This window comes from Charadrius vociferus, unplaced genomic scaffold (genome assembly GCF_000708025.1).
Source record: "Charadrius vociferus isolate BGI_N301 unplaced genomic scaffold, ASM70802v2 scaffold370, whole genome shotgun sequence".
In the NCBI taxonomy this organism is placed as follows: Eukaryota; Metazoa; Chordata; class Aves; order Charadriiformes; family Charadriidae; genus Charadrius; species Charadrius vociferus.
This window is the reverse complement of record NW_009646744.1, coordinates 4,409,037-4,430,671: the sequence shown is the minus strand read 5'-3', so window position 1 is coordinate 4,430,671 and position 21,635 is coordinate 4,409,037. Positions and strand designations below refer to the sequence as shown.

The following is a 21,635-nucleotide window of genomic DNA, read 5'->3' as shown; positions in this document are numbered from 1 at the left end:
CCATCACGAGCGGCTGGTGTCTGCAAAGTCTGCCCCCTGAAGAGGGTCTGCTTGGAGCCCCTCTGCCCGTTTCACCTGCCTTCCCTCCCTCCTGGCTTGTCCATCGCGTCTGCCTGGCCGCAGTGGTGCGGGGATGGGGTCTGTGCAGGGCAGCCCTTTCTCAGCACAGCCCTTATGGATGAGAGATGATGTTAGTGCTTTGAATTATTCTGTAATTAAGGTATCAGGTAAGGCTTGTGTTTGACTTAAAAAAGACATCCTAGGGGTTGTATTTTGTGGGCTTTACGGTGTGGGGTTTTTTTTCCTGAAGGGATGAGTGCCTTAATTAGCCCCTCATTTGGCAGCCTGCAGCCGTGCTTTAGGGGCTGCCTGTGCCCTGGGTCTGTGCTTGGAAGAGGGGGTGGCTCATGTCCTGCTCTGCTCCTCTCCAACCCGTCTTGCTTCGCTTATGCTGTCTTCAGGTTCTTCCTCGCTCCACAGCATTAGAGACGTGTCCGGAGCAGCACCCTCTGGCAAGTGGCAGGCACTCCATCACGCCAGTGTGGCTGGAGGGGTCGGATCCACAGCACGGGAGACTCCGCTTTCCCATCCTGCGCGGGGCTGTTAGCAGAGCAGAGCCACCGGAGGCCATTAGTATGCAGAGCTGGCAGCTTGCTGGTGGGTGTGGAAGCCCACACAGCCTTTATTTTTGTTGCCTGTGTCACATGAACGCCACAAAGACAGATGATGCTATCGCATTGATCCCTCCTAGCTGTTTCTGCATCGATCTCTGGGTGCCTGCAGCTGAGCCTCCCTGCCGCCCCGCGGGTACCAGCGAGCGTGGCAGTGCTCCGGCTGCTCCACTTGACCCTCGCCGTGCCCGTGGGGTTTGGTTGGGTGCTCCTCAGAGGCACCTCCAGCTCCATGGAGGCTGGTGGGGACTGGCCTGTTCTCAGAACCCCCCTCTTATCTCTGGAGATGTTTGGGTTTTTTTTTTTTGTTGTTGGGGGGAGGAATTGTGTGAAGATGACAACATTTATTTTGTCAATTAAAGAGTTCTACCTGCTTTGAAGGCCTCCCAAATGTAGGTCATTTATCCCTTTGTACTTGTACATTTGTATTCATGGGCTTCTCTGACTAACATTTTATTATTTAATTTTAAAAATGGAATTTGGGGCAAATATTATTTCAGTCTATGTTTCCCTTGGGGTGTTGTTGGCTCTTCTAATACTTACGGTCTGACCCCACTCCTGTTGTTTACCTCCTTATTGGCATAAGTGAAGCCCCCAAAGTTCAGTTTCCGGGATCCAGGTTTTGCTCAAGCGTGGACCCCCTTTAGCATCCGAGTCTGTGCTGTGCACTTAATGTGCCCGGCCACGTCTTGTTGCAGGCTGTGCAGAGATGTAGGCTGTAATTACTTCTCCCATAGGCTGCAGGAACTATTTTTCCTCTTAATCCCACAGCAGTTCTGAGTCACCAGATTTCTTAGAGTAGTGATTATTCATGCCCAGGTTTAAGAATTGACAGTTATTCACACTCTCCTTTGTTTAGCTTTTTTTCCCCCCCACTTATTGTTTTCTTTCTGCTTGGGAGTTTGTTCATTCTTTTCTGTGGATCCTCAAGATCTTGGTGGTTAAAACCTAGGTGATGTCACCGTGTGCGTGGACACAGGAAGGGTCCTGGGGAGTTCTTTCTCCTCCTCCCCACGGCATGCTTTTCTTCCTGTGATGTGCTCCTCTTACACTCGGGATACGTGCGGATGGTGCCTGCACAGCGTTGGCCACAACAGTGCTGGGGAAGGGGCACATAAAGCACCGGTTCATGTATAGGCTTTTACACAGATGTGGGTTTTACTTGTATATCCATAGGGGAAATTATTGCTCTAGTTTTGCATGTTTGGTGGTTTTTTTTTGGTTTGGTTTGGTTTGGTTTTTTTAAGTTATGTGTTTGGAGAAAGGATACAGTTTGGATCCAAAGGCTGCCTTGCTTCTGAGGTGTGAGGTTGGAAAGGTGAGAGATGAGAAATACATCTTTCTGCGCAGATGCTTTATGTAAGGTGTAACTGTGTGGACAGGTTAGAGCAGGGTAATTGAGCAGAGACGCTTCCAGCGCACTGGGAGTCACTGCTGGCACGTGTGCTTCTTTTCCTCAGCAGGTTTCAGGTTCTTCCTAAAGAAAGAAGGTAATGCTGCCTTGCTTTTATTGTAAGGTTTACCATGAAGCACCCTAACTTAGCTATTGCAACTTACTCATCTACCTATATATATAAAAATATATATTTTATAACATATATTATAAAAAATAAAAAACCCTGAGAAGACTTGTCCACAGTCTCTTCGAGTCTGTCCCTGTGATGAGACATGGTTGAGGGTTTTACTGTTTTTTGGGGTTTTTTTACATTAATGTCTTCAGTTGTTGAGGTGGTTTTCAGGTGGCATAAATAGGCTTCTGGGAATGTTGCTGGTTGTCCATCAGTGGTCAGGGATAGTGCCAGGGCAGTCTTTTAGTCAGATACCAGGAGGATCTGCTGGATGTATGGGGAGCGAGGGCCTGCAATGAGGTTCTGCAAAGCAAACTTAACTGTCCTTTTGCAATGCATTTCAGGAGACATGTCTGAAAGTAAAGCCAAGAAGATTGAGATAAAAGACGTCGATGGGCAGACCCTGAGGAAGCTGATTGATTACATCTACACTGCTGAGATCGAGGTCACGGAAGAGAACGTGCAGGTAGGTCTGGCTCAACGGCTCCCTTGGAGACCCAAGTAAAAAGCTTGAAACTCAAAGGCACAGGTCCTTCGAGGGTGAGTGATCTCTTCAGGCGGCAGAAAGTAAAAGGTTCGGCTTGAAAAGAGCCACTTCCAGCCTCTGTTTAGTCTTCAGGCACTTTGCTGCTTTCTCCGCGCTTAAGTCGTGTTGCATTTAGCTTTTGTGTCGAGCTCTTATAACGAGAGTAGGCATTTGCCTTCCAAGAAGCTGTGCTGACTTGTGGGTCAGTCTGTCGAAGGTCAAAACACACTCAAACAAGCAGCGAGTCAAATGCTGTTTTAAGGTCATGGCCGAGGAATCTGGCTGTTAGTTTTTAAATCCTTCTGGGTAGTTTGAGTTGTTTGGCAGAGCTTTAAGTGGAATATATTGCTCAAATGAGAGCAATCTTCCTTTTTTTTTGTGTGTGTGTGTGCACTCCATCTTGAGGTTCTTTGTGGTAAATATTTGTCTAGAAGTGGAAAGAGTAATTGAAAGGCAGCCTACAGATAAAGCAGGATGCTCAGGAAGACAGCGTTTCGTTGTGTCACATGGCTGTGGCTGCTGGTAAAGCTTTTTCTTTGACTCTACTTGTATTTGTGGTAAGAAAATGGCTGTGCACTTAGTCACTGATTTCTGGAAGGGACGCTGGGAGCTCATGTGTGGACGTGCTTTTCGGTTGGTCTCCGTTTTTGTTTGCAAGTGACTGTTTGAGTTTGTTGTCTTCCTCTGTGACTTGGATGTTGGGCAGGGTAACAAGTCTGGGTCCATGATGCTGGAGAGAGGGGCGATGCTGCTGTGTGCTTTGTGTTGACCTAATTAAGATGGCAAAATTAGCCTGGTTCTGCTTGAAATGAAGTTCTTGCTGTGGGTGGGACATGTTTTTGTGTTCCTGTCCCTCAGGGAGGGCACAGGTTCTTTCTGTCCTGTAGTATGTTGCTCTTCCTGCAGGAACTTTGGACAAAACCCTGGGCTACATCTGGTTTTTGCCATCCATCGTGGTCTAAGTCTGTGGGAGCCTTTTCTTGCCCCTTCTGCCCCACAGTTTTACAAACTCAACTTTCTGGCATGCTCTCAGTTGTCACGTCAGTAGAAGTGTGGACCCCGGTTGCCCTGCGGTGAGGCTGTGCAAGCCAGGCTGCTGGGGACCAGCAGTGAGGAGACCTTCAAGGTGCCGTTACGGCAAAGAAGCTGAGGCTCAAAGCCAGCTCTGGGTCGCTTGGACTAGCTCTCTGCTGTGTAGACAGTCTACAGTCGAGGTCATAAGGAGCTGCGATACAACATTACTTCGGTAATACATAGCGGGGGAGGGGGAGGAGTTCCTTGGACCTCTGGGATCTTCCATTGCTGGAGGAAAGACATTTTACACGCTCTTAGACTGGTCCCTCTTCCTGTGGGAAATGTGAAGACTATATCCGCGTGCTTTCTGAAACGTATGCTTCCCTGCCATGCTGCTGGTCGTTAGGTGGCCCAGAAGCACCCACTCGGCACGTGGGACGTGCTGAGCTGGGGATACCATCTGGTGTGTTGGCCCCAGCCAGCCTGCTTTGAATGAAGCTTGCTTGAAGTGCCGACGCATGCTCTGGCGCTTTTCCTGTGGGAGCGTTTCGGTGCTCGAGTACGGCTGCACCTGAGTGTAAGCAGCGTCGCGGGGGCTGGAGCAGGCTGGAGAGCCCGCTCGGCCCTGGGCTGCCTTGGCAGCATAGACCTACCCAGAAGGTCTGTGGAGACATCCAGATGTTACCTTTTCGGAGCAAACAGAATGCTGTCTTTTTTAGTAAAACCTAATCAAAGCCTGCCTTGTGATGGCCTAGGGATTACAAAGAGTTAAAGTGAGAGCCCTGTCTATATTTTGGCTCCTATCTCTCAGACAGTAGGATCAAAAAAATATATGTTTGGTGTATACTAAGGTTTGGGCATTGAGTTTTTTTCCTGATCTAATAAAGCAGGTCCTTTTTCTACATGATTTATTTAAATAATCACCCTGTGAATAACTTTTTAGGCTGGAGGTAAATTAATTCATGGGAGCCGAGAAATGAAGCTGATCTGAAGTAAGAGTGACTGACTAGTTTAAATTTTATTATGTGTTAAAAACACCCACATTGAAAATGTTTTATGGAATTTATTATCATCTTGTGAGGAAACCAATAGAAAGTTTAAAGAGAATTTTCCATCTTGTCTCTGGGTGTTTTACTCCTGAGCAGAATTCCATAAATAGGAAGAGCTGCCCAGTTTAACATATCAGTTCCTTGAATTTTTCAGTTAGGTCTTGATTTTGCAGCTGAACTGGCTGCATTGCTGCTTGCTTTCCAACACTCGTCTCAAACCCGCCAGCTTGGTGGAGAGCGATGGGAGCAAAGCCCAGTGATGGAGAAGAGGATCAACACGGTGTCCTTGAGCAGAGCTGAATGAAGAGGAGATCTGGGAGGAGGCTTTTCGTCCTCCTGGGCGGTCTTGTGAAGACACCTGGACCTCTGGCTCTAGACAGTGAATACAGTCCCTCTTCAGTGTGTCCCACCCATCCTTACTGATGGCACTTAATTACTTGCAGGCAGCCTGTGAATTACCCTCCCAATTAAGAAAGTCATTACCATTAGGGTTGTAATGATTCCCTGGGAAAAGTGCTGATTAATCTGATTTCACAATTAAATTCCTACGAATGAGGTGCAGCATACCACGTGTGGTATGTCCTTGTATACTACTGTAGTTCGAGACATGGCTGATAGAGAGAGAAGAGTGAAGAGATGTCTGGAGATCAGCTGTCTGGAGGAAATAGATGTGGAAACTGACAGCTTTGCAGACACAATAATTGTACTAAAAAATGGCTTGAGAAAGGAGGAAAAAAAAGCTTTGCTAGAAGCTGTAGCGTTTCCTTTTCAGAAGTGTGCTTCTGCACCTCGGCTCTCCCTGGGGACTTACGACTTCACAGCAAAGGAAGGAGAGTGTCTGTGGCAGATGCAGTTTTGATGATAAAGGGGTGATAAGTGGGTCAGTTCATCTCCCTTCCCCCTGTTCACTCCAAAAGCTGCAACTATAGTGGGTGCAAGCCTGGAACGAGGCAGAGAGTCTTTCAGCCCAGCTTTAGGAGATGCAATAAATCATACAATTGTAGAATGGTTTAGGTTGGAAGGGACCTTAAAGATGATCCAGTTCCAACCCCCCTGCCATGGGCAGGGACACCTTCCACTAGACCAGGTTGCTCAAAGCCCCGTCCAACCTGGCCTTGAGAACCTCAGGGATATCTTCCTCCCTTCAGCAAAAGCTTCTTGCTTTGCATCAACCTCCTGGGGTGCTGGAGAGCCCTGATCAACGGCAGGGCTGACTTCTCTGGGCTGTTAGAGCGGTTGGGTTGAGGGCCCTTCCTAGGCCTGCGGGAAGTCTTTTAGATTGGATTGGCCTAATAGAAAGCTGAGGAGAAGCTTGGGGATGTGGCACCAGACGACTATGCTGTGTCTGATGAATGTGTCTCCACATTTTTATCCCACTGTTTAACCAAGGGATGGTGTATCCGCTCTGTGCGGTGAAGTTGGAGAAGGTAGATCAGGAGGGAAGTTGCCAGCTGCTCCCCTGTTTTCTCTCTCACCTCTATATCCCTTCTTCTGATGCTGCTTCTGTGGAGGTTTTGTGGCTCTGCGATCCTGCTACACATGCCTCTGCCTTGGCTATTTCACCCCAGGTGGAGTATTTAAGTAGAAGCACCATTGTTCACCCTCAGCACTGCCTGGCAGCAGTTGGGGAGTGATAAAGCCTAATTGCCTTCCTAACACTGAAAAGCCACATTACGGTAATGTAGTTTTATTTCCCTTACTTGTGCAGTTTTAGAGGTGTTCAGGTAAACCCAAGTATTTAACCTGCCTTGCAAATGCAAGATCTGCTTGTTTCTGTGATCACGGATTCCCCTGGGAGGGTGCTTGGGAGGTGTCTCCCGGTTGGGCAGATGTGCGGTCCCAGCTGTGGCCCGAGAAGTGCTGCTGAGGCAACCGGTACCCTTATTTGGCTTCCAATTTGACTAAATTGTCAAAGCAGCTTATAAGCTTTAATATATCCCCCGCCTTGGGGAAATGCTCCTCTCCCGGTTGTGCAGAGGAGGAATGGCGTAGATTAACTCTCAGCCAAGGTTACCTGGAAGGCTGTGGCAGAGCAGGGAACTGACCCCAGTCTCTGAAGTCCAGCGTTGGTGCCCTGCCTATTGAATGAACCTTATAGCAACACAGAGCACTTTTGGCTGGAAGATGTTTCTAGTTCAGAGACATCAAAGGTTTATGGAAGTATTTAATTGCACAGACAATGTCCTGTAAAACCTGAGATTGGTACAGAGTCTGCAGAGCGAGAGAGCACAGCTGGAGAACTAGATGGTTATGGGGGTGTGTGTATATATAGACATACACCATAGATGAGGTTCTGGACATAATTTATGTAGCAAAGAAGTCAGTCTCAGTAGTAATGGCAGGTAATTTTGACATAGTTTCAAAAGACGATTGGATTTTGGTATGGGGCTGATCTGGTAGAGAAGCCAGCTCTCTGTAAATCGTTCACAGTGGTTGGAGTTCAAATATTAAAAGCCAGATCCAAATGAGTAACTTGTCTGGATATTAATGGGGCTGCAGTTTGGTCCTGCCGCATGTTTGGGCAGGGCATTTCCTCCTGTTATTTCAAAAGGAAAGAGACTTTGTGCTAGCGGATATCCTTTGCTTGCTTTTCACCTTCCCTGGTAAAAACAAGATGAGTGGTGAGATGTTCAGCTGGGAAATAAGAAAGAGAAAATCCACTCATCTCTTGATAGGCTATTTATATCCTGCTTCTAAAAAGTATTATATGATATTGCTCCTTTCCCAATAACTGCGGTGGCGTGAGGCTCCTTCTGCGCTGCCCTGGCAAGCCGGCACGGGGCTGCAGTAGCAGCACGAGGATGTCCCGGGGGCTGCAGCACGTGGGTATGAGCGATGGCAGTGAGTACCCTGTGTTTTGGGGGCAATATCCCCAAACCCTCGCGGTAAGTGGCCCGCCTGGCTTTGCAGGCGTGCACACTGGGTGGAGGGGGGTGCGCGGGGGATGCTCTGGCTGGTATATGGCCAGAGAGTGTTTGCAGGGAGTCTGACTGCTTTACCCGCCGCCCTTACGCAAGTCAGGTGCTCGCCTTTCTGCTGATATAAGGAGATGGTTCAGCGCGATAGAAAGCGGTTTGCACCTAGGTTTCAAAAATGCAAGAGCATTGCTAACTTGATCTAATCAAACCCACAAACTAATCTCCCCCTGGCATCAAGAGGCTTGGGCCAAAACGGGCTCCTGGGTTAATTGATTTTTATTTTTTTTATTTTTTTTATTGTTGCCTGTTGGGATAGCTGCTTGGCAGCAGTCAGACACCGTACAGCTGGGCTGGAGCTGGAATGCATCAGTGGCTTAGAGGAGACCTGGGGCAGGCTCCAAGTGTCCTGCGCCGATGTGGAATGGCACTGTGGGGGCAGGCAGGCAAGGGCAGGCAGGGGACATCTTTTTCCCTTCTCTGCCATCAAGATCCAGGGAGGTGAATGCTGTTAACCTGTTTGTTTTGTTTAACAGCCGCTTGTTGGTTGGTTTTTTTTTTTTGAGTCGGAAATAATTTTCCGGAAATCTGTGCTCAGATGGTGAGCACAGATGCCCGGTTGGAAGGACATGTGTGAAGCAGCAGAGCTACGGAAGAGCTGGGATAAGACACGTCTGCAGTTGCTGTACAACATAAGAAAGGAAATAGCTGATGTCACGGGCTGGAACATCCCAACCGACTTTATTTTCTACTTCCTGTCCCGCTCACTGGCCTCAAAGGTGTTTTTTCCAGCAGATGTCACATTCCTGATCCACTTTTGTCTCCCTTTTCTGTACTTAGTTTTGTAGATACAAAGCAGCACATCATTTTCAGATGCGGTCATGAACCATAAGTGTCCACAGCATTTGGTGTGAGTGAAAATGAGGGCTGTTGATGTGAACAGTTGGCCCCAACATTCCTGAGAGCTGTACGGTCACCCAAACCTGCCTGAGCTTCTGTGAACTCCCTCTCTTACACAGCAGTTTGGGCACCCCGCTCACAAGCCAATAGGGTTTTGTTGGAAATGAGAAGGTTCAAGATTTTCAGGACTGCTGGACTGCTATGGGCTTTGAATGTGATGGTAATGCATATAAATAATATAAAGCTCTTCGGGGGGGGAAAAAAAACCCAAAAATCTGTGTGCAGGACCTGCCTGCCGCAAAGCCAGAAATTCAGGTGCCTCCGTGGTTGCTTGTGTTTTGTCTTCCCTTTACCTACTTTGAGGTCTTGTGGGGAGAAGATGTGAGAAGAGCTTCGCTTTTAGCCCAACATGGGATAGCTGTTTCCATCTCTCGGAGCACGGGTGGGGATCTTCTGCATACGGATGGTGCTGAAACTTTAACCTTCCCCCTCGTACCCCACAGGGATGTGTCCCTGTCTGAAGCAGAATTGCATCTGATTTGTGCAAGCTGTGAATCAAACTTCCTTTGTCTGAGTCCCCTTTCTTGCCTTTGCAGGTGCTGTTGCCAGCTGCTAGCTTACTGCAATTGATGGATGTTAGAAAAAACTGCTGTGACTTTCTTCAGTCCCAGCTGCATCCCACCAACTGCCTTGGAATCCGAGCTTTTGCCGATGTGCACGCGTGTACCGAACTGCTGCAGCAGGCGAATGCCTACGCAGGTGAGGGGAGGGTCGTCCGTTTGGCGAGTTAAACCTGCTTCCAGGTACAGCGACTCATAGGTCGAGCAGGATCAGCACATCCTGGTTGGTGTCTTCATGCTTCTAGTATTAGAACAGAGAAGGGAATTCTTTATTGGGTTGTAGACTTGTAACTTTCTGTGATGCTGCAAGTAATGAAAAGCGGTTTGGTCACAGGGGAACACCTAAGGCAGTAAAAAAACCCTGATCCTTTGGATCCCAGCCCACAAAATAGTTCCTCAGTGTGTTCCTAGTAAGCTCTTTGGCTGCCTGCTCAACAGCACAGTGTTGGCATGGTGGTGTCCTCCCCACATATGCTGCCCCATGCGAGCAGTAGGTAGTGCTGGGGATTTGTGTGTTCTTGGAATAAATGGTACCGGGCAAAATTAAGTCTTGTGGGTGGGAGTGGGAACACTCAGCTTAAATTGTCACGCAGTTTGAGCCTCTGATCCGTGGAGCAATGGCCATTTACCCCAAGGGTGGATAGACTCTGGTTTCCTCGAGAGTGGATGTGTTTGGTTGCAGTAAGTAGGTGTGGGCAACGGCTTTCAGCATTTCTCCTCTACATCGTAAATGTAAAGCTGTTCCAAGTGGCCCCATGCTCTTAAGTCCCCAGCACTTTCCAGTCTCCTCCAGCAAAGTTGCCCTTGACCTCTGCTTAAGAGAAGCTGGTAGTTTTCTCTGCTCAGTTTGTTTTTCTGCTTTTCTGTCTATTTGTATAGGGAAAAATACACCTGCTGTCTCCCAGAGCACCTGCTCTGTCCTGCGACATTTTCCTCGGTATGGTTTTGTCCTTAATTGGGGCATAAGTAGGCTCAGTGGAATGAAAATGTGCCCACCAAGTCCTCCCCTATTCTCCTGCAAATAAAAGTAAAACCTTTTCAGCTGCTCTGGCTGTATTATCCCCTGGAGGAAAAGGTACCCTGGAAGGAATGGTTAATTGTATAAAGGCTTGCTTGTAATATCTCATTATCCTTGCTTCCAGGCCCTGTTTAATCTTTAACTCAACAAGCAGTGCATTCACTGTATATTTATTTGGTTGTTTGGCAATTAGAAAGTCTGCTTTGTTGTTTTATTGGCCTTCATAAGTCCCAGTTAGTACAACAGCCCATGTAATGTTAATGGAACTCCATTAATAAAAATGCCATTAACATTCTTTTCACTATGTTGTTTATGTAACAGTGTTAAACCAAGACAGAAGTCCCCAAGCTCAAGGGTCCATGAGTGCATGAGCTCAGTTACTTGAGAAATGCTTCGTTCTGTCCAATGGATAACTTTAGTAGGTGGAGGAACCTTCTCGATGCAGGCACACGTTACTTTATTAAAATCAGTAAATATTTTTACTCGCTTCCAACTAATAACAAGAGATCAAATATCTTTCTACTGCCAGAGGCCAGTCCAGAATGAATAGGTGATTGTGTCCAGAAGCCAGAGTGCATCCAGATTACTGTGTGGGGAGCATTTCCTGCTTCTCAAGTAGTTAAGGCCAGAAGAGTTCATTAGATCTTATATATGATTTCCAGCATAACAGAGTATTGAGCTTTATCCAGATACTGCTATTTTTAGTGAGAACCTTTGGCTTAGCTGTGGTGTTTTGGTCCCCGTTACACCAAGAGGGGTCTGTGGTTGGGGAAGCCCTCTGCAGCACCAGCACTGGTGAGGAGTTGTCCAGGTGTGATCTCCAAGGAGTTCCTCTCTGGAAGCTATGCCAGCTTGTGTCCCTGGAGTGCTGCTTTTTGGCAGGCAAAGTCCTTTGCAGAGGTGACAAATAGAGGCAGATCTTGCTGCCGAGGGAGCTCTTTGGGTACTTGCATCTGAGCTTCTCAAAGCTAAAGGGATTAGAGCTTGAAAAAACCTGCTTCAGATGAAGTGTCTGAGATTCATATTTCCGTATTTCAGTCAAAGATAAATGGGACTCGACAAATGGCAGGTGAGATTAAAGTGGCGCGTATATGTAACAAAAGCTTGCAAAAGTCAACTTGACTGCAACTGGCTAACAACGGTTTTGACCTAGAAATTATATTTTAGAAAGTAATTTTTTCCTAGTGCCCTTTGGCTAGATGTAAAGTGTGACAGATTTGATGATCCTTTTTGGACCTGTATTGCAATTGGTCCTAATTCTTCCAGTTTGGGATTATAAGCAGTGATGTGTATTTGGTTTTCAAGTGGCTCCCAAAGTTACAGCATGGAGGGATTTGGAGGCAAAAAGGGAGACAAAGAAATTTGTATAATTGCAGACTTCAGTGGAAAGGGGCAAGGCTGCTGGGGAAGGTGGGTGCTGAGAGTTTGGGCCAGGAGAAAGGTTAAATTTACACATTTTCGAGGAAAGAAGTAAAAAGTGGAAGGAGAGGAGAGCTGATCCCATGTGTGTGCATGGGATGAGGATCTCCCCCTTGTCCATCTCTCTGTGTGTCCCCTTGCACATAGAGATTCAGCTGGATGCCCTGGGATAGAATCATAGAATGGTTACGGTTGGAAGGGACCTTGAAGGCCATCGAGTTCCAACCCCCCTGCCATGGGCAGGGACACCTTCCACTAGATCAGCTTGCTCAAAGCCTCATCCAGCCTGGCCTTGAACACTTCCAGGGATGGGGCCTCAACAGCTTCTCTGGCGTTCCACAACTTCTCTGGATCTCTCACTATTTGCTGCTGAGTGTATGCACCAAACTGTTTGGCTGATTGATGTTAAAGATGGGCTTTGCTTTGAATACCTACAAATGTGAAGGACCCTCACTGGAATCTCTCATCCCTGTGTTGAACAGGTCTGATTCTGTCCAGCTTGTTGAAGTGGGCAAGAACTGAACCTTGAGGTGGTCAGGTTGTTTATACTACTTTAGAAAGGCATTGGCACTTTTCTCAATTGCCACTTCTAATCGTATTTGCCACTGGAAGGTACTTAGTGGCGTTGCAGAAGGTTAAGTTCCCATTTAGTGTCATTTATGAAAGTGTCTCATGGGGCTCGTGTTACTCGAAATAACATCAAATTTCTTTCCCCTGCTCTGAGACTATTTTTTCTTTTTCTGTTCTGCCATGCAGTCGTGGTGCATTGTTTGTCTCGGGTGCTCAGAGCTGTAATAGTCACAGTTCTCTGAATGCTGTAGTCCTTCCATTGACTGAAAGCATGGATTTCATTATAATTTTCTGTTCCCCCTTTTCATTTGTTGAACAGAGCAGCACTTTCCTGAGGTGATGCTAGGAGAAGAATTTCTTAGCCTTAGTCTGGACCAGGTTTGCAGTTTAATATCAAGTGACAAGCTCACAGTCTCCTCTGAAGAAAAGGTACAGTAAATTGTATAGCAACAGTGAATGTAAGAATGCTGGAATGTTTCTAGATGTTACATCGGGAACTGTTTTCATGTTGTGCTCTTTAGAGGCCTTTTTCCAACAGAGCTCATGTGGAAAGGAAAATTAAAAATAACGTGAATTCTAAAAACACATAAAAATGACCTTCACTTGGTTGTTTGTATGAAGTAATGATTCTTAGATCCATATCTCTTTCAAAAGCCCTGGGGGACAGAACCAAATACCTTCCCTCTCTGGAAAACTGGGACCTTCCCATCAGCTGTTGGTGTAAAGCTCGTATTACCTGCCATAAAACCTCAAAAAAAGGTGAATTCCATTAGGCCAGTGAGGAGTATTGGCTTCTGTTGCACGTCGGTCAGAACAACTAAAGGAGGCCCGCAACCAAAAGGAAGGAAGGAAGCTTTTTTTTCTAGCATCATCAGTGTGTTTAATGGAAGAGAGGAAAAAAGGCACTGGTTGATGTTGTTTTGTGGTTGAAATGTTCAGCACATCTTGTATAGTTCGTAGTCTTGGGAAGTGGTTACAGTATGTGGTGAACACCGGGTCCAGCCCCTGTCTCTGGTGTGGGCTTCTTGTGTGACCTGCAGCAGGTTTCTGGGGAAAGGTATGTGCCTCCAGTCCTTCAGCTCACCTCCGAATTGTCGCTACAGGGAGATGGACACTTGTGGGAGGCTACAGGAGAGCTTGAGCATTATGTGGCTCGTAAATTCAGGACCTCTGTTTCATGCCTGTGTGGTGGTGAGATGAGGCTGGACCTGGCTGCGCTTGGTGCTGCTGGTCACGCTGCGCATCCAGGTGCGTGCGCCCATCCTGCTCACCCTCTCCGGGCCGCAGGGACCGCGGGTGCTTGGGCACGTAGGGACCGTAAAGCTCGCCAGAAAACTTGCACCACGGGAGATGTGAATGCAGCGATGCTTCACTCCGATCCCAAGCCAGCGAGCCCGGGAGGCTTCGGGGAGCGCGTTTCCGCAGGCGTGGGGTCTCGGCGGGGGGCTGTGAGGTGCCACACAGGCAGGGCCAGAAAGGGGGGAAAAAAACCCAAATGACGTGAACTCACAGCGGAATCGCTTTGCGCGAGCCAAGCAGCCTGCAAAGGGAAGTGCAAGTTTAGTAACCGATTTTTCCAGTTCTGCGCAGCATTGTTAAAAAGCTTTTACTGGCCTCGTGCCCGGAGAAATCAAAGTGCTCCCTCCCTCATCTGAGCTTTATACAATTAAAACCATTATTCCTTTAGCTGATTGTAAAAGTTGAGAATGCAAGGCAGTGGAAGGAAACGTAAGCATAAGTTGCGCGTTCAAAACACCAGATATAAATAACAGGAGAGAGGCAGAGTATGGGGTTGGAATATAAACATGAAATATGTGCTGGAGTCCAAAGAAGTGCTGAAAATTGAGGACAGACTCTTAGGCTGCTGTTTTGTATTAGCTTCATGCCAGAGAAGTGGTTTTCCTGACCTTTATTCTTCCTATCAGCTAATGTGAGATATATATTAAGTAAAAAAAAATAAATAATGTGTGTGTATATACAGACACACAAAAATTTGAGGGCTAAATTGTCACAGGCAGATTTCACGAGAGGTTTCTGTTCTTACTCTGTCTTAGATATGCACTGCAGCTCGTGAGCCAGAGCGTGTCCATCTCTGGGTCACTGGGAAGTGGTATAGCTGAGTCCTACCAGTGCCAGAAGGTAACAGGGCCAGGGAGGGACCTATTGCCCTTAGAATGCTGCGAGACCAGGCACGCGTGCTTGAGAGCTCGTGTGTTCTCCCCTTCCTCTGCCACCCCCCAACTAATACCCATTGGCCTAATAAAATATATTCTTTATCTCCACAGATTTTGGCATACTTGTATCCCTAGGCCATCAGGACTACAAAAATTGTCTGCTACCACAGAAATCTATTTTAATTGTAACATGGTGACGACGTTTCCCCTTTATTCAGAGATTATCCTCCTTCCTCTCCCTCTCCCCCTTGCTGTTGCCAGCCTCGGCAGTTGCACAGGCCCTTCTGGCTTAGGGCAAAGGTTTATTTTGGTCCCTGCCTGCTCTTTTTGCTCTAGCTGAGTACTTTGAAGACAGTTCTATTGATGCTTTCTGTACCTGACCTAATTTGCTCTTTAATTATAACACTGTATGCAAGCAAGGAAAAACTATGTATAAAAAAAAATTAAAAAATCATGTTTGTTCATATATACTAATGACACGTGAAATGGAGGAGCTTCCAACCCTTGAGAAATGACTCCTCCCCGCCTGGAACTGTGGCAAAAGAATTGTTTAAGAGGGTTGGGATTTTTGGATTGGGGATTTTGAAAAGAGCCCAGTAATCACCTCATTGTCTCGTGCCACTGTCGTGCAGTACAACCTGATGCACAGTGTGGTCCTCACTCCTGGGAGCATCTAACAACTGGATTTTTGGCTAGAAGAGGCTGGGAAAACATCTGGGCTTGCTCTTTGCTTAGGTAGCGTGCAGAAAGGGGATGTTCCAGGTTTTTACCCTTCTACTCCTTAGGGTGGGAAACCTGCTTCTCCCAAGCTTGGGGCTGCTCCTGCAGCCAGGCAGGTGCCAGCCACTAACTCAACCTGTGCCTCTGCTGGAAATAAAGCTGTGTGGGTAACTGCTTCGTTTCATCACACCCCACCCCACAGCTGGAATACCCCATCTTCTGGGGGAGCGGCAGCAGCTGCCGGGGGTCTGCGGCGGGCACAACGTGCAGAGGGAGGGCACAGCACCAGTGGAAACAGATGTGGCTTTTAAATAGAGATATTGCTGTCTTGGATTAAGATCCGCCTCCCCCCCTCCCCCCCTTCTCATCAAATTACAAATTGGAGTCAACGGAAGGTGCCAGAATCTGATTATTTAAAAATTTCTGTTATTTTTAGAGTGGGCACAGCAGGGTAGCATCAGTGTATGCCTAACTCAGGAGCCGTCTCCAGGACTGAGGAATTAGTTTATACCTTGTGCACATTTGCTTTACCTTTCTTCAAGACTCGTTCACTGTCATCTTGATCTGTGGCTGGGTATGTCCCAGTCCTGTGACCTGTTCTGTAGCTTAGCGTTTGTGCAGAAAAGGTTAATGAAAAGCATGTTTGTTGGCTAAACATTTGCTTTATGCTCCTTTCCACACGCATTTGCAATTAAAAATCTCACAGCAGCCTCGTTTCTACATTAAAGGCCTTGTAGCCGGAGTGAAATTGTTTGTTTGTTTATTTATTTTCATTTTAAAATACTTAAAGGTTCGGCAGTAGTTATTTTCTTCTGCGTTTGCTGGGGTTTGATTACATGGCTCCCTGTTGCGTTGCTTAAATCCTCATCGCAGTGTCCTGAATTCCAAACAGTGCAGCAGGAGCGTTTGTTTGCATAGGAAATGAGGCTGGTGCTTTACTGCTTTTTTTTAAAGTATATAGTTTAGCCGAAGAGGCAGAAACCCCCTTCCACTCTGCCTCTCCTTTGTGGGAGGACGCGTCTGCCGGTGCCTCCTGCAAAGCCGTTTGCCAGCAACAATTGGGGACGGAGAGATGGTGCCCTCAGTTCTGGTTGATTTTGTCCGATTAGTGACCTTGGACCGAACAAAATGGTTCCTTGGGGAGTGATGGGAGGGGGGGAAAAGAAGGAAAAAAAATATCTGTGCAAATTGGCCTGACCACTTGGTGACCCCGGAGGGAAGTTGAAACCAAGGGCACGTGCTGAGTGTGCGGAGCGCAGGACCAGCGATGCTTCTCGGGGGAAGCAGGGGATGGCCGGGGACTGCGGGAGAGGGCTGTGCTCGGGTCCCCCGAGTAACCGGGTAGCGAGAGGATTTGGGGGAATTTTGCCTGTAGATGCGAGTTAAGGGTCCAAATTTAATTCTGGCTCTGTGGGGAAACTCCACTGCAAGGACGCCGAGCCTCCTGTGCAGCATCTGGGACTGCACCAGCCCTTCTCCATGCCATGCTGGGCGTTTCAGGAAGCCTTTCCCACTCCTGGGCACATTTTTAGGCCTTTTTTCTGGGAGGAGTGAGGCTCACAGTTACAGAAGCGCACGCGTATTCATGCAGGAGCCCACTCGGATGCTTCTGCCTGTGTCTGCCTGTGGCCCAGGGCTCTACGTGGCTCCCGCCGCACCGGGTCGTTTGTGAGCAGTTCCTCACGGAGTCAAAGTTCGGATGCTTATCTGAACTGGTTGGATCTGGGAGTAAAACGAGGTTTTGGTTCAGAGCAGAAGTCCAGCATACTTCCCTGCAGAAGCGTCCGGCTATTTTTAGCGGTGAAAGGCACGCGTGGCTGCAGACAGGGGTTTTCCTGCGCCAGTGGGGAACTTGTCCTGAAGACTTGGTTTTTTGGGGTGGGGGAACTGGTGCAGCAATTAAACATGATGGTGAGCGGAGTGACTTACTGTGTGGCCCGACTCCTTGGGGAGGGGAGATCTCTGTTATCAGGAGTAATTGTGGCTGATTTCATGAATAATGTCCAGTGCAAATGTCAGCAGGCTAATTAAGTTTCCTGGCTGCCTTCCAGTGCTAATGTCCGCGAGGTATATGATTGTCCTGGACACACGCTTAGCTTTGAGAGTGATACAGCACATCTAGATGGGAAGTTGCTTATTAATATGCATGGTCAGCTCACCCCTTTGCCACCATGGTGTTTGTGCTCTGTGCATAGTCACGACTTCTTCATCTGTTTGATAGAGTTCTTGCACCTCCTTCCTTCGATATTGTAAAATCACAATGCTGCTGATTTTGGGGAGGTGACTGTACAAGCCAGTTCTTTTTTCTGCGTTTAATTGTACTTTATCTGTGTAGGTCTTTGAAGCAGTTATTTCTTGGATAAATTATGAGAAGGAATCTCGCCTAGAGCACATGGCTAAACTGATGGAGCATGTTCGCCTGCCCCTTTTGCCCAGAGATTATCTTGTACAGGTTAGTCTGCAAATAAGTAATTAATACTTGCACTTAAGCTGCTGGTAGCTTCTTAATCAATGGCTTGGCTGTTTGTGTCTGAGATGGATAATTTGGCATGTCGCTAAGTCTGTAAACAGAGGAATAAAAGGAAAAACTGGGTGGATTCTGAAGTTAATGCATGTGTGCAGAAACCTTCTTGTGAATGTGACCTGTGCTCTGGCAGGCAGTGCTGAGAGCGGAGCTCCTGCACCTCTTGGTGGAAGCATTTAGAAGTTAGTAGCTGGGGATTTTTCACCCTGAAAATACCCAGGTGGTAGTGTTACAAGCTTGTGCAGTTTTTTTTCCCCAATGCACAGGTAAATTTAGGTTGGTGAAAACACATCACGTGTGATAATTTTGGCTTAAGATGTGTTCTGCGCACAGAGATGTGTCTGTGTGACTGGCAGCTGAGATGCTCGGACTTAGTCTGACTTAGAGATTGTTGTTGACAATTCTTGATTCCTGGGGTCTGGGCCTTAATAATGAGCTGAGAATCCCCAGAGGAGGGGTTGGCATGTGGGCTCTTTGACTACTGTGCTTTTATGATGTGTCTAAAAAAATCAATACAATTGAAATAAAATTGGTATTCACAAGATGAACCCATCATGTTTGTTTTTTTTTCTCTCAACTCTATCTTGTGATTGAGTAAAAGATATTGCCTCTCCCTAAAAGTTCTGACTCAAATTAAAGAAATTTCATAGTTTGTACCCAGACTCCTGGTGAATTCTGCTCTGCTGATTTGAGTGTTTGGCGGAGGGTGGTAAAATAGAGAGAGCACTGCTACTTGTGAGTGATACTGGAAAAAAGTGAGAAGCTCGGACGTTACTGCATGTGTTTCTTTGGGAAGAGCTGGAAGTCTGTGTTTGTCTTCTGCATTTTTTTTTTTAATGTTGGTACTTTGGAAGAGAAATTCCAGGTTTCACATTCTTTCTGCAAAGCTCCTTGTGACCTGTGCCACCAAGTACTTCAGTTTAAATGATCTTTCGTGTGTGCGTGTTCTCAGACAGTTGAAGAAGAAGCTTTAATCAAGAATAACAATACCTGTAAAGACTTCCTTATCGAGGCCATGAAATATCATTTGCTTCCTCTGGATCAAAGGCAACTGATAAAGAATCCCAGAACAAAGCCGAGGACTCCCGTTAGCCTGCCAAAGGTAAGCCAAATTTTTCAGTTCGTGTCCCCTCACACCGTATTACTGGTGGCATTTTCTGTCTTTGAAAGGAGCTTGTGTGCTTGCCACGTTATTTCTCACTAACTCTGTGATCATCCTTAGAAGCGTTTTACTCCCTCTTCTGGTATTGCCTATGCCCATCAAGGATACATAATTAAATTGGATAAACTTAGATAAACCCTTAGGAGAAGCAATATCTCTGCTCCCGGGGGTAAGGGTCTGCTCTTGAAACGTTTTGTCAGCCACAAGTGGTTTTGCGAACGGCTGTTGCTCCTGGAGCTGCGGCTTGACCCGTGGGGCGGCAGCGGCTGCAGGCAGCTGCCTGTGGTGCTCAGAGGGTGAGCTCAGGTCCCTGCTGGCGTGCAGCACTGCCGTGGAGCCCTGCTGAGGAGCGCTGTGGTACGGTAGGTGTCTTTCCTTCTCCCGTATCCATAATCAGGAGCCAGGAAAGCAGGAAACAACGGCAACCCGACCCATGGGCAGGAACCAAATTTCAGCAGACTCAAAGCAGCTAGTGAATAAATAATCCGTGTTACTCCCCACAATTATCCTGCAGGCGTGTGATGCTCTGGCCACCACTTTATTAGTGAAGAAAAAAATGACAACGGAAAGTATTTTCCCCTTACCCCAGAGATAAATGCAGTTTGGCATGATGTCTCTCAACAGCCTGTCACTGAAGTTATTAATAAGCATTTCAGAGATTTTAAGACATCACAACCACAGTGTATTATTTTTCTAAGCACAAGTCATAGGGAGCTTGGTTTGTGGGATGGTATACGAGATCTGTGCTGTGAGTGACTATTCAGATGTTTAGATATCAAACTGTCCATTGAGAAATTGCGGTTCTGCAGAGAGTGTTGATGCGTTGTGTCCTTCCTGCCTGCTGGCACTGGGATGAAGTTGGTAGAACACAGCTTTGGGGGTAGCATGAAGGGCTGATGTGACCCTTGTTCAAGGGCTAAAGCAGTTAAGGATGAAAATGAACAGTGAACCAGTGAGTTCAGAGGTTCTCAACATCTTCTATAGCATGATCTATTAGCACAAACCCAAATCTTCTGTAGGTCTCTCCTCCCTTCTTTTTAATTGTAAAGAAAAGGGAGAAGGTGATGATCTTCCAGCAATCCTGTTACTGAGAAACTTTCATCTGGTCTGTTGGTCCTACTGATGAGGGATTACCGTCTGCTGTGAAATCTCTTAATTCTGTCATCTTGTGAAGCTCTGCAGCTTTCTATGGAAGACTGTTACACAACTAGTACCAGTAGTCGGGCTGCTAATTTAGACTCAATTTGCTTTCTAATGTCATGTTCTCATCTTTGTAGATCAGACAGTCCACTAGTTTCATACTTTTCAAATTCTTTAAATTGCTGTACTTTTGCTCTGTACTTTTAAAGCAACTGTGATTGGAGTTGAGCTCATTACCCGAGTGACCTCGAGTGACGATCTTATCCCCTCAACTACTCGCAGCCAACTTGCAGAGGCTAAAGCCAGTTTACCATCTACTCGTTAACTGTATTAGAATCCCAGTTATTTTGCTTCTAGCTCCTTGGCCTTGTAAAAATCAGATTGTCTTGGGTAGTGTTTGCTCCTGCCGATTTGCTGCGATAAGGGGAGCAAATCCTCCCGCTTGATAGCTGTGGAGGGTAGAAACGTGTTCAGAACAAAGTGCAGGTTGAGTTGTTTGTAGGTGCAGGTGGTTTGGATGCCGCCTGTGCATGCATTGGTCCACAGCTCCCATGAGAGGGACTCAGGAGTGATGGGCAGCCCTCGAGTGCCGAGCTGTTGGCTCCTGGGACCACCACCCCTGGGCAAGTCAGCCAGTCCACGGGGAGTTCGTTGTCTGGTGGCAGACAGGGCAGATTTGGGGAGGACCACACTGCATGCTGTCCAGGTCTTCTCACTTTTCCACCAGCCTCCACCACTTGCTATTGCTGGGAACAGAGTCTGGGGCTGGACGGACCTTTGGCCTGATCCAGCAGTGTGGTTCTTGCACTCCTGAGATTGCCCTTGATCACCTTTACATAGATCTTCCCTATCTGTAAGGAATTTAGGGTTTAATTACTGGATTTGCATCAATACACATTGACCCAAAAGCCTTAATGAAGCTGACAAATCGCTTTCTTTGGCAGCCCAGCACCCCGGGTCTTAATAGTCCTGGTGATTTCCCCGAGTGTCGTCTTCCCCGCAGGTGGCAATACAGCTGTCAGGTTTTATTTGCTAAGTGGCATCGATTATTTTTAGCACCACCATGGAGATAATGAGTAACCAGTGGGCTGGCTCTGGAAATGCCACTGGCATCTTCTTCACTTAGAAATACGTCTGCAGCGTGTCTTGTGTGTGCCGTGGTGCAAAGCGGTTCTGCGTTTCGTGGGGAAACAGGGCAAGCTGCCCACCTTGGAAACGGTGAGGAAGAGTTAATGGAGGCTGAAATAGTTAGTGTGCATTAAATTGGAGATAACTTTTTCCCCTGCTGCAGAGGCTTTTAGTAGGCCAGTAGAATGTTTTTGGCAGCTGCTCTTGACCAGGTTGTGTTGATGGTTTCTTTGCAGAGATCAGCTGCCTGGGCTGCTGTCTGAGGTTTTCTAGCTCTTGTCTTTCCTCTCCAGGTGATGATCGTGGTGGGCGGGCAAGCACCCAAAGCCATTCGCAGTGTGGAGTGCTATGATTTTGAGGAGGAGCGGTGGGATCAAGTTGCTGAGCTTCCCTCCAGGAGATGCAGAGCAGGTAACGGGAACCCTTGCTGTAACCTTTTTTGTTTTCCCAGTGCAGCTCTTCAGGGATGGGTGGATGTCCTCAGTTGTCCCTTCAGCCTTCCTCTATGCCTCCGGCC

At 47.2% G+C, this 21,635-nt stretch overlaps 1 protein-coding gene across 1 annotated transcript in view; it reads left to right on the top strand.

The window, feature by feature from the left end:
• KLHL3 (kelch-like family member 3) overlaps nt 1–21,635 on the top strand; it is a 44,459-nt gene that overhangs the window by 13,720 nt on the left and 9,104 nt on the right. The window contains exons 4-9 of the mRNA XM_009891104.1: nt 2,584–2,705; nt 9,240–9,402; nt 12,590–12,699; nt 17,500–17,616; nt 18,641–18,790; nt 21,412–21,529. Of these exons, the coding sequence (XP_009889406.1) occupies nt 2,584–2,705; nt 9,240–9,402; nt 12,590–12,699; nt 17,500–17,616; nt 18,641–18,790; nt 21,412–21,529 (780 nt within the window). The remainder of the gene's footprint in view (nt 1–2,583; nt 2,706–9,239; nt 9,403–12,589; nt 12,700–17,499; nt 17,617–18,640; nt 18,791–21,411; nt 21,530–21,635) is intronic.